At 36.6% G+C, this 14,980-nt stretch overlaps 1 protein-coding gene across 14 annotated transcripts in view; it reads right to left on the bottom strand.

The window, feature by feature from the left end:
- Positions 1-14,980, bottom strand: part of THOC2 (THO complex subunit 2) — a 128,658-nt gene that overhangs the window by 54,468 nt on the left and 59,210 nt on the right. For all 14 annotated transcript variants that reach the window (XR_014793764.1, XR_014793765.1, XM_084870776.1 and 11 more), the window contains exons 9-12: positions 7,925-8,017; positions 5,602-5,757; positions 4,855-5,027; positions 3,208-3,403 (exon numbers count right to left, since the gene is read on the bottom strand). Coding sequence is in view for 12 of the 14 variants with exons in the window: in XM_084870776.1 (XP_084726902.1) it covers positions 3,208-3,403; positions 4,855-5,027; positions 5,602-5,757; positions 7,925-8,017 (618 nt within the window). In the remaining 2 variants the exon portion in view is untranslated. The remainder of the gene's footprint in view (positions 1-3,207; positions 3,404-4,854; positions 5,028-5,601; positions 5,758-7,924; positions 8,018-14,980) is intronic.

Below are 14,980 nucleotides of genomic sequence, written 5' to 3'. Positions count from 1 at the left end.
AAAGAGCAACTGTACAGTGGAGAAACCTGGCAATTGTCATCTTAACCAAACAATCAATGTAAACATCACCAGTAGGGAAACAAGTTGACTTCACATGTTTCCCAAAAATGATGCACTGGGAAAGATACAACCTTTTTTCGTTGAGCAGGCACTAGTTAACATGACTCATGCTTTTCAGACTATATGGATCAAGATAATAGAACACACTGTTATACTTCCTTTTATGTAAATCCTATCTAATAAAAGAGTAATATGCAAATTAACCATCATTCTGCTACACCCACCAGCCACACCCACCAGCCTATCAGAACCAGCATGCAAATTAGCCCAAATCAAGATGGCTGCTGCCACAGAGAGCAGGAGGGAGGCTTGAGTTTCCCCGGCAATGAAGGAAGCCAAGCTTTCTGCACACCCTGGCAGGCCCAGGCCTCCACTCAAGGGTACAAAGTTTCAATTATAAAAGGTAAATAAATTCCAACAGAAATGGCAGCAGCCACTGGGCTGGAAGAGCAGGAAGATAGGGTAGCCCCGAGCAATGGAGGAGGCCAAGCTTCTGAAGCCTTGGCTGTCTCAGGCCTCCCTTTTAAGGCTACAAGGTTTCAATTATAGAAGATACATAAATTCCAACAGAAATGGTGGCAGCCACGGAGCAAGCAGGAGGCTTGGCACCACTCAAGGTTACAAAGTTTAGAAGATAAATAGCTGAAACCGGTTTGGCTCAGTGGATAGAGCATCTGCCTGCAGACCGAAAGGTCCCAGGTTCGATTCCGGTCAAGGGCATGTACTTTGGTTGCAGGCACATCCCTGGTGGGGGGTGTGCAAGAGGCAACTTATCGATGATTCTCTCTCATTGATGTTTCTAACTCTCTATCCCTCTCTCTTTCTCTCTGTAAAATAATCAATAAAAAATATATTTTTAAAAATTAAAAAAAAAGAAGAAGATAAATAAACCCCAGATACCAGGGTCTCCACTTGGGTCGCCAGGGGACATGGCCAGCCTGCAAACCACCACAGGCCCCTCACCCAGACCACCCCACAACCAAAAGGAACCCCCACCCTGATCCAGAACACCTTTCAGGACAAACCAGCTGGCCCCCACTCGTGCACCAGGCCTCTATCCTATCTAATAAAAAAATAATATGCAGATTGACCATCACTCCAACACACAAGATGGCTGCCACCATGTGGTCAAAGATCCTGCCCCCATGTGGACAAGAGATAGCCACCACAAGATGGCCAGCAGGGGAGGGCAGTTGGGAGGGGCCAGGCCTGCAAGGGAGGGCAGTTGTGGGCAATCAGGCAAGCAGGGGAGGGCAGTTGAGAGGGACTAGGCCTGCAAGGGAAGGCAGTTGGGGGCAATCAAGCCTGCAGGAGAGGGCAGTTAGGGGTGACCAGGTTGGCAGAGGAGGGAAGCTGGAGGTGACCAGGCCTGTAGGAAAGGGCAGTTGGGGGGGACACAGGCCTGTAGGAGAGAGCAGTTGGTGGGGGACCAGGCCTACAAGGAAGGGCAGTTAGGGGTGACCAGGCCTGTAGGGAAAGTCAGTTAGGGGCAAACAGATTGGCAGGGGAATAGTTAGGCATCAATCAGGCTGGCAGCAGAGTGGTTAGGAGGTGATCAGGCTGGCAGGCAGAGCGATTAGGGGCATTCAGGAAGGCAGGCAGGCGAACAGTTGGGAGCCAGCAGTCCTAGATTGTGAGAGGGATGTCTGAATGCCCCCAAGGGGTCCCAGATTAGAGAGGGTGCAGCTTGGGCTGAGGGGAATCCCCTCCCCCCGCCCCCACAAATTTCATGCACTGGGCCTCTAGTCTAAAAAGTATTGCCAAACTAGAATTAAAATTTATAATTTTGCTTTTCAAAAGACAGTTAATAAAATAAAAGGGCAAATCAGATAGGGAAATAATAATAAAAGACAAGCTAATTAAAAATGGGCAAGAGACTTGGGTAGATTATTTAATAAAGATGATTACAAATGGAAAATTAAGGCATGATAAGATGCTCAATATCACTGATCATCAGAAAAACATAAATAAAAAGCACAACAAATAGTAGCTTTGTTTATAATAGCCCCTCAACTAGAAACAACCCAAATGCCCATCAAATGATGAATAGATAACTCTGGTTATGCTTATACAATGAAGTAGTACTTGGCAATAAAGGAACTTCTGATACATGCAACAACTTGAAAGAATCCCAGAAACATTAATTGGAGGGGAAACATACAGAAAATAGTACATTCTGTACAATTCCATTTATATGAAGTTCTAAAAAGAAGCAAAACTATAGTGACAGAAAGCCCATCAGAGGTTGCCAAAAATCAACAGTAAAGGGAGGGAATTGATGACTAAGGGGAAAGAGGGAATTTTCTAGGGTGATGAAAATAGTCTATATCATGATTGTGATGGTTGGTAAATAACTATATACATTGTCAAAACTTATCAAATTGTATACTTAAAATCAGTGAAGTTTATTGTATGTAAACTATAACTCAAAGCTGATTTTAAAAACAAATATATATATATAGCATAAATGGTTATCCCTGAGGTAGTGACTGGATAGGATACAAGGAAAACTGGGGTGCTGGTACAGCTCTATTTCTTGATCTGGGTGGTAGACATATGGGTGTTTGGAAAATGTCACTGAGCTATACAATTATGATTTGTGTACTTTCTATATGTATGTTTTATTTCAATAAAAAGTTTACTAAAAAATTAAAATATAAATCTGTAACAATCTGAGTTTCAAAGTCCTTCATACAAATAATGACAATGATTCAAAATAGCAGCCAAGAAAATAACTGAGAAGAAGAAAAGAAAAGGGAAGGAATGATGAGTTAACCACCAATTATAAGAGGATTCAAAAAGCTTTCACTTGTCTAAAGCATATTTTCCTATGTAGGCCACTTGACTAATAATCTAGCTAGATGAGATAGAGATAGAAATATATAGACAGACTTAAAGATAAAAATAGAGATATAATTACAAAGACATATATATACAATTGTATCTATATATCTGTGTATATATACACATACATAGACATGTATATAAATACAAATAGTTACAACACAATGGAGTTACCACAAACCTTACTCAATATAACCTTTTCTTAGAGTTCATTTTCTTTTTATTTCTAGAGATGCACATAACACAAAACATACACATTTCAAAATTTAATTTTCTACTTGAAAGAAGAAGAAATTTACTAACCTCCTTCATAAATGATTTGCCTATGCGCACCACTTTTGCAAATAAAATGGGATCATGAGAAAGGTGAGGACCAAGGTAACAGAACATATTGAAGACATCTCTCCTCAAATCTTCATAGCTCTCTGCTTGTTTTGGTGCTCTTTTATTTTGCAAAGCATTAACAGGTGAGCCCTTAGCACCTTTAGGAACGCCAACTCTATAAAAAGAAGCAAACTTTATATGTATGCTATATAATACCTCATTTTAACTTAAAGTAAAACAATTCTTGCTCATACTTGCTTTCTATATTTCAACTGTTCCTAACTTTATTATACCAGCTAATTTAACTGGTAGAAAAAGACAAAAAGAATATTTACTTGAAAAAGATCAGAGCTCAAAAAAGAATGTTTCATATAAACTGCACACGAAAAGGAAATTAGAAAAATGCAGATTCCCAGTAACATTTAACAAACATCATATGAATTATTTTTTTTAGTCAACCTCAGGCAGTATCAGGAAAATGGATATGGGAGCTCTGGCTGGTGTGGCTCAGTTGGCTGGAGTGTCATCCCATACACCAAAAGGCAGCGGGTTTGATTCTGGTCAGGGCACATGCCCAGGTTGTGGGTTCAATCCCTGGTTAGGGCATGTACAGGAAGTAATAGATCAATGTATCTCTCTCATATCTATGTTTCTCTCCCCCCTCCCCCTTTCCCTCTAAAACCAGTAAAAAAAAAATATATCCTCAAATGAGGATTAAAAAAAAACTCAAAATGCATATGGGAATGGGGAACAAGGGATGTACCTCGGAGACAGTGGGGATGAAACAAAAAGATATTAATATAACAACACTGATTCAAGTCAATAAAAATTTCTCAATCTGTATTCCACTATTTAGACTGCGTATGAGGTAGGTTTAATGAAAGAGAAAGTGAACACCATAATGAAAGAGGATACACTAAAAAAGGACAGCATACCGGAGTTTTCACCTGCCGAGCAGGTATCCCACTGTGGAGTCACAGGGATCACTCTGAGAAGCCTTCATGGTCCACAACCCAGGTGGCACTAAAGGCAGCAGCCAGCAGCTATGCATGAATCACAAGGCTGGAGCTTTTGAGGCAGGCTCTGACATGTGGGACTGAAGCCAGAACTGCTGCCAATACTGCTCTTAAGTATTCTAAAAGTAGGCTGAGCTAGAGGATTGGTCAACACTGTAACTAGGGATGGTGAGAGAAACTGCAGTATCAATTTCCAGAACAGCAGCCTATTTGTTGGGAGAGATAAGGCAAGCAGAGAAGCAAGATCTACTCAACCCAGGAAAGAAGAAAATTACACTAAGTAAAAGCCTTAGGAATTCTCTGCCCCGAAAAGAGGAGGGGAGAGTGAAAAACAAGAATGGAATCTTTACTCTCAAAGGAGCAAACCCAACCTAGAAGTCTAACCTCCAGTTTTTAGCATATACTGCAGCACAAATTCTCCAATGGTCTAGACATTAGGAGGCAACTCACTGATTAAGACATATCAGACTGATACACTATAAATAATTCTTATCTTCTGATAAAGCACACTTACATAGATGCATGGTTTGAAGGAGACAAAATATGCAGATTTTGTCCTAGTCCCAAACTATTTCTACCTCAACGATTAGTAAAGCATACAGTAACATACCTTCGGTAGAGAGGCTCAATAGTTATGTGAATGAGCTTGCAAATAGCAAGAGCTATTAGCTTATGTGAAGCAGCATAATATGGAGGCATCTGATCCATAATGTTCTGTGCATGCTGCCAATCACCAATCTTTAATAAGGCTTCCAACAAACCAAGTTTTTGGTTGTCAGGTGGCTACAAATGAATAATTACAGCAAAGAAACTCAGAATATGGACACCAATATATCTTAATATTTTTTTCATTTAAAAAAGTGAGCTAAACACACAACAATGTATATCAACAACAGCTGCCATTCATGGGAAATGCAATGGTATTTTCCTTAAAATACAATCAAAAGGATTTGCTTTTTCATTTAGCACGTGCAGTGTGACAGTTTACAGACTCAGAATTATATTGAGTTGTACTTAAATGTTTTATTGGGCCACAGAATTCATTCATTCGGTGAGAATCCCTTTAGGACTTGAGAGACATTATATTTATAACATAAATATAGTTGATACATTTGTGATTTTACTTAGAATACATTTTGAAATTTATATTTAAAAAAACATAGTAGCTTCTTTTGGGAAGGCAATTATCAAATTAAAAGCAAAACCACCTTTGTAAATTCTTATTCCAAAAACCATGTTTCACCACAATCAAAATTAGGGGAAAAATTGTCTAAAATTTAATTAACTATTACAAGTTAAATTTCATGATTCTAAATCCAAAACAAAAATGTTAACTTTACTAGAATGAACTACATACCTTTTCTGCTTTCTCATCTTCTTTTTCCTTTTCTTTCTCTCGCTCATCCATTTTGTCAGAAGACAATACAACCATTGTAAGTTTTCTAACAATTTGCTTAGCTTCCACAATTTCTCTTTTATGTTCATCCATGATGCAATTATCAGCTGGAAGGAGCTAAAAATGATTCATTAAAATTTCATAAAACAGATAATACTATTTTCACATATAAAAAGCAAACACTGCCCTAGCCAGTTTGGTTCAGTGGATAGAGTGTTGGCCTGAGGACTGAAAAGACCCAGGTTCGATTCCAGTCAAGGGCACATGGCCCAGTTGCAGGCTCAGTCCCGAGTAGGGGGCATGCAGGAGGCACCCAATTGATACTCATCATTGAAAGTTTCTAACTCTCCCTCTCCCTTCCTCTCTGAAATCAATAAAAATATATTTAAAAAATTAAAAGTTATATTTTTAACTAGTGAACACAACTTTATTATTGTGAAGTGAGTGTTTCTTTTTGTCCAAAAAGTCTATTTTATCTAATAATATTTTTCCCCACCCTTTTACTTTCAAACTTTCTTTGTCCTTCAATTTTAGAAGTCTCGTGTAAATAATAAACTGGTTTTTAATCCTGTCTGAAAATCTTTGTCACCTTAACAGGAACACTTAGTCCGCCACCATTTATTGTTAAACTCAAACATATCAGCAATAAATCTAAAATTTTTTTTGCAGTTTCCATTTGTCCTGCCAGTCCACACTATAAACTCATACCTATGTCTTCAAATTCTCCTTATTCTGAACAATTTTCCATGTTCTCAGTTTGTACAACATTCCTCTACTTTAAATCTTGAATGGCTCTCTACTCCCAACAAGAAAATAAAACAAACATCTTACTATGGCACTTAAGGTCCTTCACAGTTTAGTCCCAACCTATTTGTCCATCCTCATCACCCCTACATACCACCCTGAGCTCCAATCATTCTGAGCTTCTGATGTTCCCTTATGACAGGAGTTGTGAAACTTTTCTCTGCCAAGGACCATTTGGCATCCTTCTCCCACCATACAAAATTATCAACTTAAAAATTAGCCTATTATATCTAATTAATTAACTCAGCCCTAATGTTTTGGCAAGCCAGACCAAATGACTTAACAGGCTTTATAGAGGCTGGATATTCCCCACCCCATCCTAAGATGATAATGAAGCCCTTTCAAACTTCCTGCCTTTATACTCAATTATTTCTGCCTATGAAACTTTCCACCTTATAAGCATAGCCAACACCTACTGATCATCAAAATCCCAGTTCGACATCATTAGTTTGAAAAAAACTTCCAAAATGCCCCCACACAGAAATGATCACTATCTCTTCTGAACTCCCACAGCACTATGTAAATACCTCCAATATAGTTCTTATTATATAATGCCAAATGTTTCCTCTCTTGCTAGACTATGACTGCTTCCAAGGTAGAGACAAAGTTTTATTCACCTCTATAACCATCTATAATAATAAAGGCATAATATGCAAATCGACTGAACGGCCAAACAGCAGAACAACTGTCCAGACAAAGCTGGGGCTGCAAGGACTGAGGCAGTCGGGACTGCAAAGGCCTACTCTTGCACAAATTTCATGCATCTGGCCTCTGGTAGTATATAATAATGATAGGCAAGAAAGTTACAAAGTGATCTCCAAAGCAGTGATGATGATGTCAGCATTGGACAGGTTTGTTTTAAGTTCACAGATATCCTAATACAAAACATAATAAAACAAAGTTTTATACTACAAACCTAGTTTTTTCAAACTGAAAGGCTAAACTGTTGGTACATTAGAGATCATCGATCAAAATCACATTCATACTCTTCTACATCCTGGATCCAGCAATATAAGCACAATACTACTCATTTGTTACCCAGTTAAAACACAAGAGCCATTTAAAAAAAAAAATGTGAAGACTTCCCCATACATGCTGAATGCCAAAAATTAACATTTTGGGGAGAAGGAAGAAGTATCTAGGTAATCCCATATTTCCCATAATTTGTGTATAGAGAAGTCTAAACCACATTGGTTAGAACTTAGCCTCTCTCCCCATGTGTTATAACTTGATAACAATTAAGAACATTAACTTCATATCCAACCTTGAACTCTGTAGGGGTAATAAAATTATCAGATTTCCATACTTCATAAAAGAAATAAAGTCATTCACTTTATAAACACAAAGTAATAATGCATTAGCTTTAAATATTAAGATTTGAGAGCCTAGGATCAACCTTAGAGTGCTATATGGTTGCCTATTTCTCTTCCCCACCCCTGGAATGGACAACCAAATTTTCTTAGCAGCCCACTTGACTTACATGTACATAAAGATCATCTAAATCAATAAGATTAACTTGTAGAAGCACTGCTGCAACTCTGTATAAAGATGAAGGAGTCTCTCCACTTGGTTCCTTGAAAAATAAAAGTTTCTATTTAGTGCATAAAGTACAACTAAAATCATATCCTTTACCAATATTTAAGAAAAATTAGCTCAAATAACCCTTGTTCAGCAATAAGCTTCACTGATCTGAATTCAAGACGAAGATAATTATGTCTACATCCCTTTCCACATTGAAGCATCTTTTGATGAACTCAAAGAAAGGAGTTTTGAAAATAAGACACATTTTACAATGCATACTAATATTTGAATAAAATCCAAAAATTAAATAGAATAGGGAGATTTTATACTGAATATTTAGTTTGAATGTATTTATATGTGTTTTCTTAACTTGATTTTTTCAAGTAGTTATCAGTGGAAACACAGAAACAAGACTGACAAACTTGGAAGTGCAGAAACATCTGTGTCTGCTTTTATCCTATTTTTTCATTTCTTGGGTTTTGTGCTAATTATATGTGCTTGTCAGCTGATTTTTCCTCGAAAACAGGTGTCTATACATATTACACATGGATAAATCAACAATAAATAAGTAAGGAATGGCCAATTAAGGCCAGCCCAGTAAACCCTTCAAAGAAATAGAAAGAACTTTGAATGCTATCAAAAAGATTTTTCCCTAATTTTTAAGCTACTGGAGGTCAGATGAATGGATGAGTAAAGTGAGTAAAACCAACAATTACTAAATGGCCAAATGCAAATAAAAAGCAAACAGTAACATTATGTTCTGCTTCTATTTAACACTGAAAATGATATATTTGTAAGACATCCCCTACAATTGCTATAGGTATTATGCACATAACATGTGAAGCTAATCAAACTAATAGATATTATATAAAGGCACTGTTTCACTGTAATTTTTAAGGTAAGTTTTCAACTTAACAGTTTAACTCTAAGTATTTATAAAAGGTTCTTTAGTATCAAGACATTTTCCCATAGAAACAAAAGATGATCAGGAATGCTTTCATTATTCCCATTACCTCTGTTTAAATGAGTCACTATCAGAATCCTCAACTACCAGGCCAAACATCAACTTCCACACTCTGATCTTTTTATTGCTCTGCACAATCCTGTTCTGTACTATCCCACCTTTCTGCATTCTTGAAAATCTTCCATGGAATCCTCTGGACTTTATGACTCATTCTCAGCAAAAAAAAAACAAAAAAACAAAAAAACAAAAAAAAAACCTACCTCTCCTCTAATTATTCCCTCCACTTTCATGCTCAGAGCCTAGCATTCCCCAGGAATACCACACCCACTGTAACCCAGTCAAGTGGCAGCAATTTTCCCCAGATCCTTAGTAACTACTAGGCCCAGAGGTGGGGTACAAGCCGTCTTTGCTTTTTATAGTTGTTTCCAGACTATTCTCCCTCCACCCTCTCTAAAGCCCATCCAGCTCTCAATTTCCCATCACTCACTATCCTACACAACTGCTATGATCTGTTTTCATTCACTGTTGTCAAGTAAGTTTTTTTTTAATGCTTTCAATGTTTTAAATTCATTGAGGCTTGTTATGTGGTCTCTAATAGGATCTAACCTAGAGAATGTTCCATATGCACTTGAGAAGAATGAAATCTATTATCACTGGATGGAGTGCTCTATATATGTATGTAAAGTTTAGTTGGTTTATAGTGCTGTTCAAGTGCTCTATTTGCTTACTGGTCTTCTGTCTCATTGTTCTATTAATGAGAGTGGGGCATAGAAATATCCAACAATTACTTAATAGAACTGTTTATTTCCCCCCTTCAACTCTTTTAATGTTTGCTGGACATATTTTGAGACTCTGTTTAATGCACGTGTGTTTATAACTGCTGTATCTTCTTGGTGGATTGATAGTTTTATCAATATATAATATTCTTCATTGTCTACTGTAAAAAAATTATCTTATAGTCTACATTGTGTAATATTAAAATATCCACCACAGTTCTCTCCTGAATATTATTTATATGAGATAGGTATTTCCATACTATTACTTTAAACATATTTGTATCTTTGGATCTAAAGTGAGTCTATTGCAGAAAGTATACAGTTGGGATCATGCATTTTTATAACTTCTGCTGAACTGCTCCTTTTAATCACAGTTTACTCTATTTACATTTAAAGTAATTACTGACAAGGAAGGACTCCTGCCATTTTGCTAAGTTTTCTATATGTCTTATATCAGTTTTTATTTCTCATTTCCTCTATTACTGCATCCATTTGTATTCAATTATTTTGGTAGTATACCATTTTGATTTCTTTCTTTCCTTTTCTGTTTATTTTCTTAGTAGTTACCTTGGGTATTATTACAATTAACATTTTAAACTTATAAGCTAATTTGAATTAATACCAACTTAGTTTCAATAGGTACACAAAAAACACTGCACCTATACATTTCCATCCCTACTTCTTTTATAGTTACACTGTGTGTTGATTAGATTTATAATTATAGTTTTATTCCTTTGTCTTTTAAGCCATAGGGGGGAAAAAAGAAGAGCTACAAAAAAAAAAAAAAACAATATTGGCTTTTATATTAACCTATAGCTAACTTTAACTAGTGTCTCTTATTTCTTTATAAAGCTTCAAGTTAGTGTCTAGGGTCTTTTCATTTCAGCCTGAAGGACTCCTTTTAGCATTTCTTGTAGGGCAGATCTACTAGTGATGAACTCCTCCAGCTATTGTTTATCTTGGAATAACATAATCTTTCATTTTTGAATGATAGTTTTGTTGGATATAGAATTTTTGGTTGACAGTTTTATTCTTACAGCATAAATGCCATCATACTACCTTCCAAAGAGAAATCAGCTATTATTCTTTTTGAGGATCTCTTGTACTCAGTGGGTCACATCTATTTTGCTAGTTTCAAGATTCTCTGTCTTTGCTTTCAACAATTTAACTATAATGTATTTTGGTGTGAATCTCTTGAGTTTTTCCTGCTTGATGTTTGCAGAGCTTCTTAGTGCAGCTTAATATCTTTCAAAAGTTTTCAACACTATTTTTTTCAAATAAGAGTTTCTATCCCTTTCTCTCTCTCCTCTGCTTCTGGGACTCATAATGCACATATTGTTATAACTAATGGTGTCATATAGGTCTCATGGGCTCTGTTCATTTTTCTTCATTTTTAATTTCTACTCCTCAGAATGGGTAACCTCAGACTTATCAAGTTTTCTACTATGTATTCAGCCTTCTCAAATCTCCTCTTGCACCCCTCTAATGCAGTTTTAATTTCAGTTATTATACTATTTTACTCCATAATTTGTTTCTTTTATAATTATTTCTTTATTGATATTCTATCTTATGAGACAATGCTTTTCTGGTTTTCTTTAGTTCTTCTCATGGTTTCCTATAAGTCATAAGTATATTTAGGACATTTTATTTAAATTATTATTCTACTAAGTCCATTGCCTGGGCTTCCTCATGGATAGTTTCTATTAATTTATTTTTTCTTGTGAATGTGCCATGTTCTGTTTCCTTACATATCTCATTATTTCTTATTGAAAACTGGACATTTTGAATATTAAGAAATAACTCTGAAAATCAGATTCTGCACCCACTCTGGGGTTTATGATACTGTTTACTGTGGGTTATTGCTGTTTGCTTGTTTAATGAATTTTCTGAACTCATTTTGTATGGCTACCGAAATCTCTGTTCTGTTAGCTTAGCGATCAATTCGTGTTTTAAGTTTTCTTAGAGCCCCAAAGCCCTCAAGAAAAAGAAAAAAATAATCTCCTAATCTTTGTACATTGGCTGTGTGTGTGTTGGGGCAATCCTCAATACTTGGCCAGAGCATTTATTACTTTCTCGTAGTCTTCACTTCCTGCTTGTGTAGACCCTGAAGGCCAGACATAGAAAAAGCTTAGGGTCTTCTCAGCCCTTTTCTGAGTACACACACAGTTCTGGACATGTACATGGCCTTTTTCCCCTATTACCTGGTATATTTATTTGCTTCTTAAAAGTGATTAACCGCCCTTTCCCCCCCACATATCTCATTATTCAACTTCTTCCTTCCCAAGTATTCAGTCTCTCTACTGATTATCCAACTTTAGTTTCTTGCTCCAGACTGCTAAAGCCAATAGTTGCTAAAGCCAAAATGCTTTGGGCAAAAGCCACCCAAGCCATAGGGATGCTCACATTCAGGCAAAACAGAGACAAGCCCTTGCCCGAGTACTTCAATGAACCAAATAGTTTGAACCTATGGGTTCTTTGAAAACAATTCTTTATATCCTCTGGCATTAGCAATCTTCACTAGGAGTGTGGGCTTCTATCTTCATGGCCACCATCTATCTGTGTGTAATGGATAATGGGTAGGCAATTTAAAATGTCACAGTGCTCTCTTACCCCAAAGCAGTAGCTCTTTCTTCATTGAGGCTTTCCTAGTTTTAAGATTTTTATTAAATTCCAGAATTCTGTAAAAGTTTATTGTTAGTTTTTAATAGCTCCTTAGCTGTTTTTATGAATGGACAGAGCTCTGGAGTTCTCTACTCTGCCATTTTCAGTGTTACCATCTGTGCAGTCCTGGATCACTCCCCTCTATTTACTGCCCTTCCGATTCACTGTCACTCTCTTCAACTTGATTCCTCTCTTAATTTTGAGAGATTTTCATATACATGTAAACGATACTTCCACCTTGCTGGTCTCTTGGTTTTTTTAACTTCTCTTCCAAAAATCGTCTCCTCTACTCATCTCAGCTATTTACTCCATACCCTAAATTTTAATATCATCAATAGCTACAACACCTCAAAAATTCCAGTTTCACATATACACCCTCAAGTGTGTGCTTAATGATGCTGGCCAATCATATTCTATTTCCATTGTCCATTAACTCTTCCACTTGCCTACACAATTATTTCATACTTTCTGTCCTAACCTATAATATCTCCTCTCTCATTCTCTCTCTCAGCTGATATCCTTGCTTTCTATTTCAGTGAGAGAACTGGAGTAATCAATAGGACTTTTTAAAACTCTCACCATCTATCTACTCACCTACTAACTACTATAACTACATATGCTGCCTTTCCACCTGCTATTATAGATGAATTCTCTGTGGTCCTATTTAAAGTCAATCCATTCACTTATGCCATAAATTCTATTCTCTCTTTTGTACTCAAGAATATTATTTCAATAATTCTTTCCTCTTCCCTCCATCACCAGTTTTCCTCCTTTCCACTCAGTCATTCTGATCAGCATATGTGTTTCTCTCTCCCATCTTAAAAAAAATAATAATAATCTTGAACTTACCCCTCAGTCCCATTAGTCTGTGTCTTTGTAGCAACTCCTTTATGGTTATCTATTCTCACTGTCTCTAATTCCACTCATAACACTACCCCAACTCTACCAAAATGGCTAGTTTTGACCTCCCTGCTGATAAATCAAATGATTAATTTTAGTCCTCATCATAAATGACCTATCAGAGGCATTTAGCAGAGTTGGTCATTCCTTCTCCCATTTAGTTTCCAAAATTTCATATTGTCTTCGTTTGCCTCTTACATCATATGTTCCCTTCCTCCTTCCAGGCCCTTTATTATTGAAGTTCACAAAGGCTCAAACCCTCTCTATAGCCAACCCCTGATGATTTCATCCAGTATCACAATTTTAAGTATCATCAAAATACTTCTGACACCCACATTTCTATTCTAACCCAGTCCTTTCCCTGGAACACCAGATCCATACATCCAATTATTTACTCAACACAAAATATATTCATAAACTCAACTTCTATTGTTACCATAACCATATTGATTCTTTAAAAACCTAAGTCAAAATACAAATGCACTTTCTCTCTCTCTCTCTCTCTCTCTCTCTCTCTCTCTCTCTCTCTCTCTCTCTCTTGCGCGCACACACACACACACACACACACACACACACACCATTCATGCAACCATTAGAAGTGGCTACTAAAAAAATTCTTCACTTTAATGGTAAGTAATTAATAGGAAAAATTAAAGCATTTGTCCTGCCTTTCCAGTATAACTTTATTTCAGGGCAACCAAACAATCCAACTTGACAGGGACAACTCTTCTTTATAGAAGAATGACAGCTAATAAATTTAAAAAGCATGATAAAATTAGTAAATCAATCATTTTAAACTTTAAGAAATCAATTGACTCAGGAAAGGATCATCCATGTATTCTAAATCACTTAATGTAAGATTGATGAAAAAGTGGGTTTCACATGGTACAAGTATCAACTTGCAGATAACCTGCTATTGATAAGGGAGAAAATGTCATTGCATAATGGAAGGATTAGACTGTCATCAACTTACTGGAACATTAAAAGTCAGACAGATATTGGATGTTATACAATATAAAGCATAATGCACAACCCATGAATATTTTTGCGATTAAATATTTTACCTGAACATAATCAAGTCAAGCCTTTAGACCTAACTCCAAGTATATAAGGAAGACAGGGGACAAAAAAAAAATTAAATCAACCATGAAGAAGCAGTTAGATAAATTCAAAAGGTGAAGCTTTTCTATGGGAATACTCTCCTCAACAAGTTGGTACCTTTAAAGCACATGTGTCAAACACAAGGCCCGCGGGCCAAATCCAGCCCGCCAGGCCTTGCAATGTGGCCCGCACCGCGCTGTCATCACTGCACTCCGCTGTCAGTTTATGACATTGTCAGTTTATGACTGTTCAGTAAACCATTCGGCCCGCGATTTAGGCTGGATTTTAGATTTTGGCCCCTTTTCTGATTGAGTTCGACACCCCTACTTTAAAGAAAGGGGAGATACTATTCTAAATTAAAAGAAGTCTAACAATTAAGTACAACATGCGGTCTTTAATTGGATCATCATTTGACCAGACCAGTTGTAAAATGAATTGGGGGGGAGCAATTTGGGAAATATGAATATGGTTTGGGTTTATTATATGATAGCAATCTAGTTAAGTATGAAATTGGTATCATGGATCATGATTAAATATAAAAATGCCCTTACTTTTAGAAAGTTCAAACTAACATATTTAGGAGTAACATTCATGGTATCTGTAACATAAACTA

Source organism: Pipistrellus hanaki (genome assembly GCF_964339955.1).
Source record: "Pipistrellus hanaki genome assembly, chromosome: X".
Lineage (NCBI taxonomy): Eukaryota > Metazoa > Chordata > Mammalia > Chiroptera > Vespertilionidae > Pipistrellus > Pipistrellus hanaki.
This window is presented reverse-complemented; position numbering and strand designations above follow the sequence as displayed.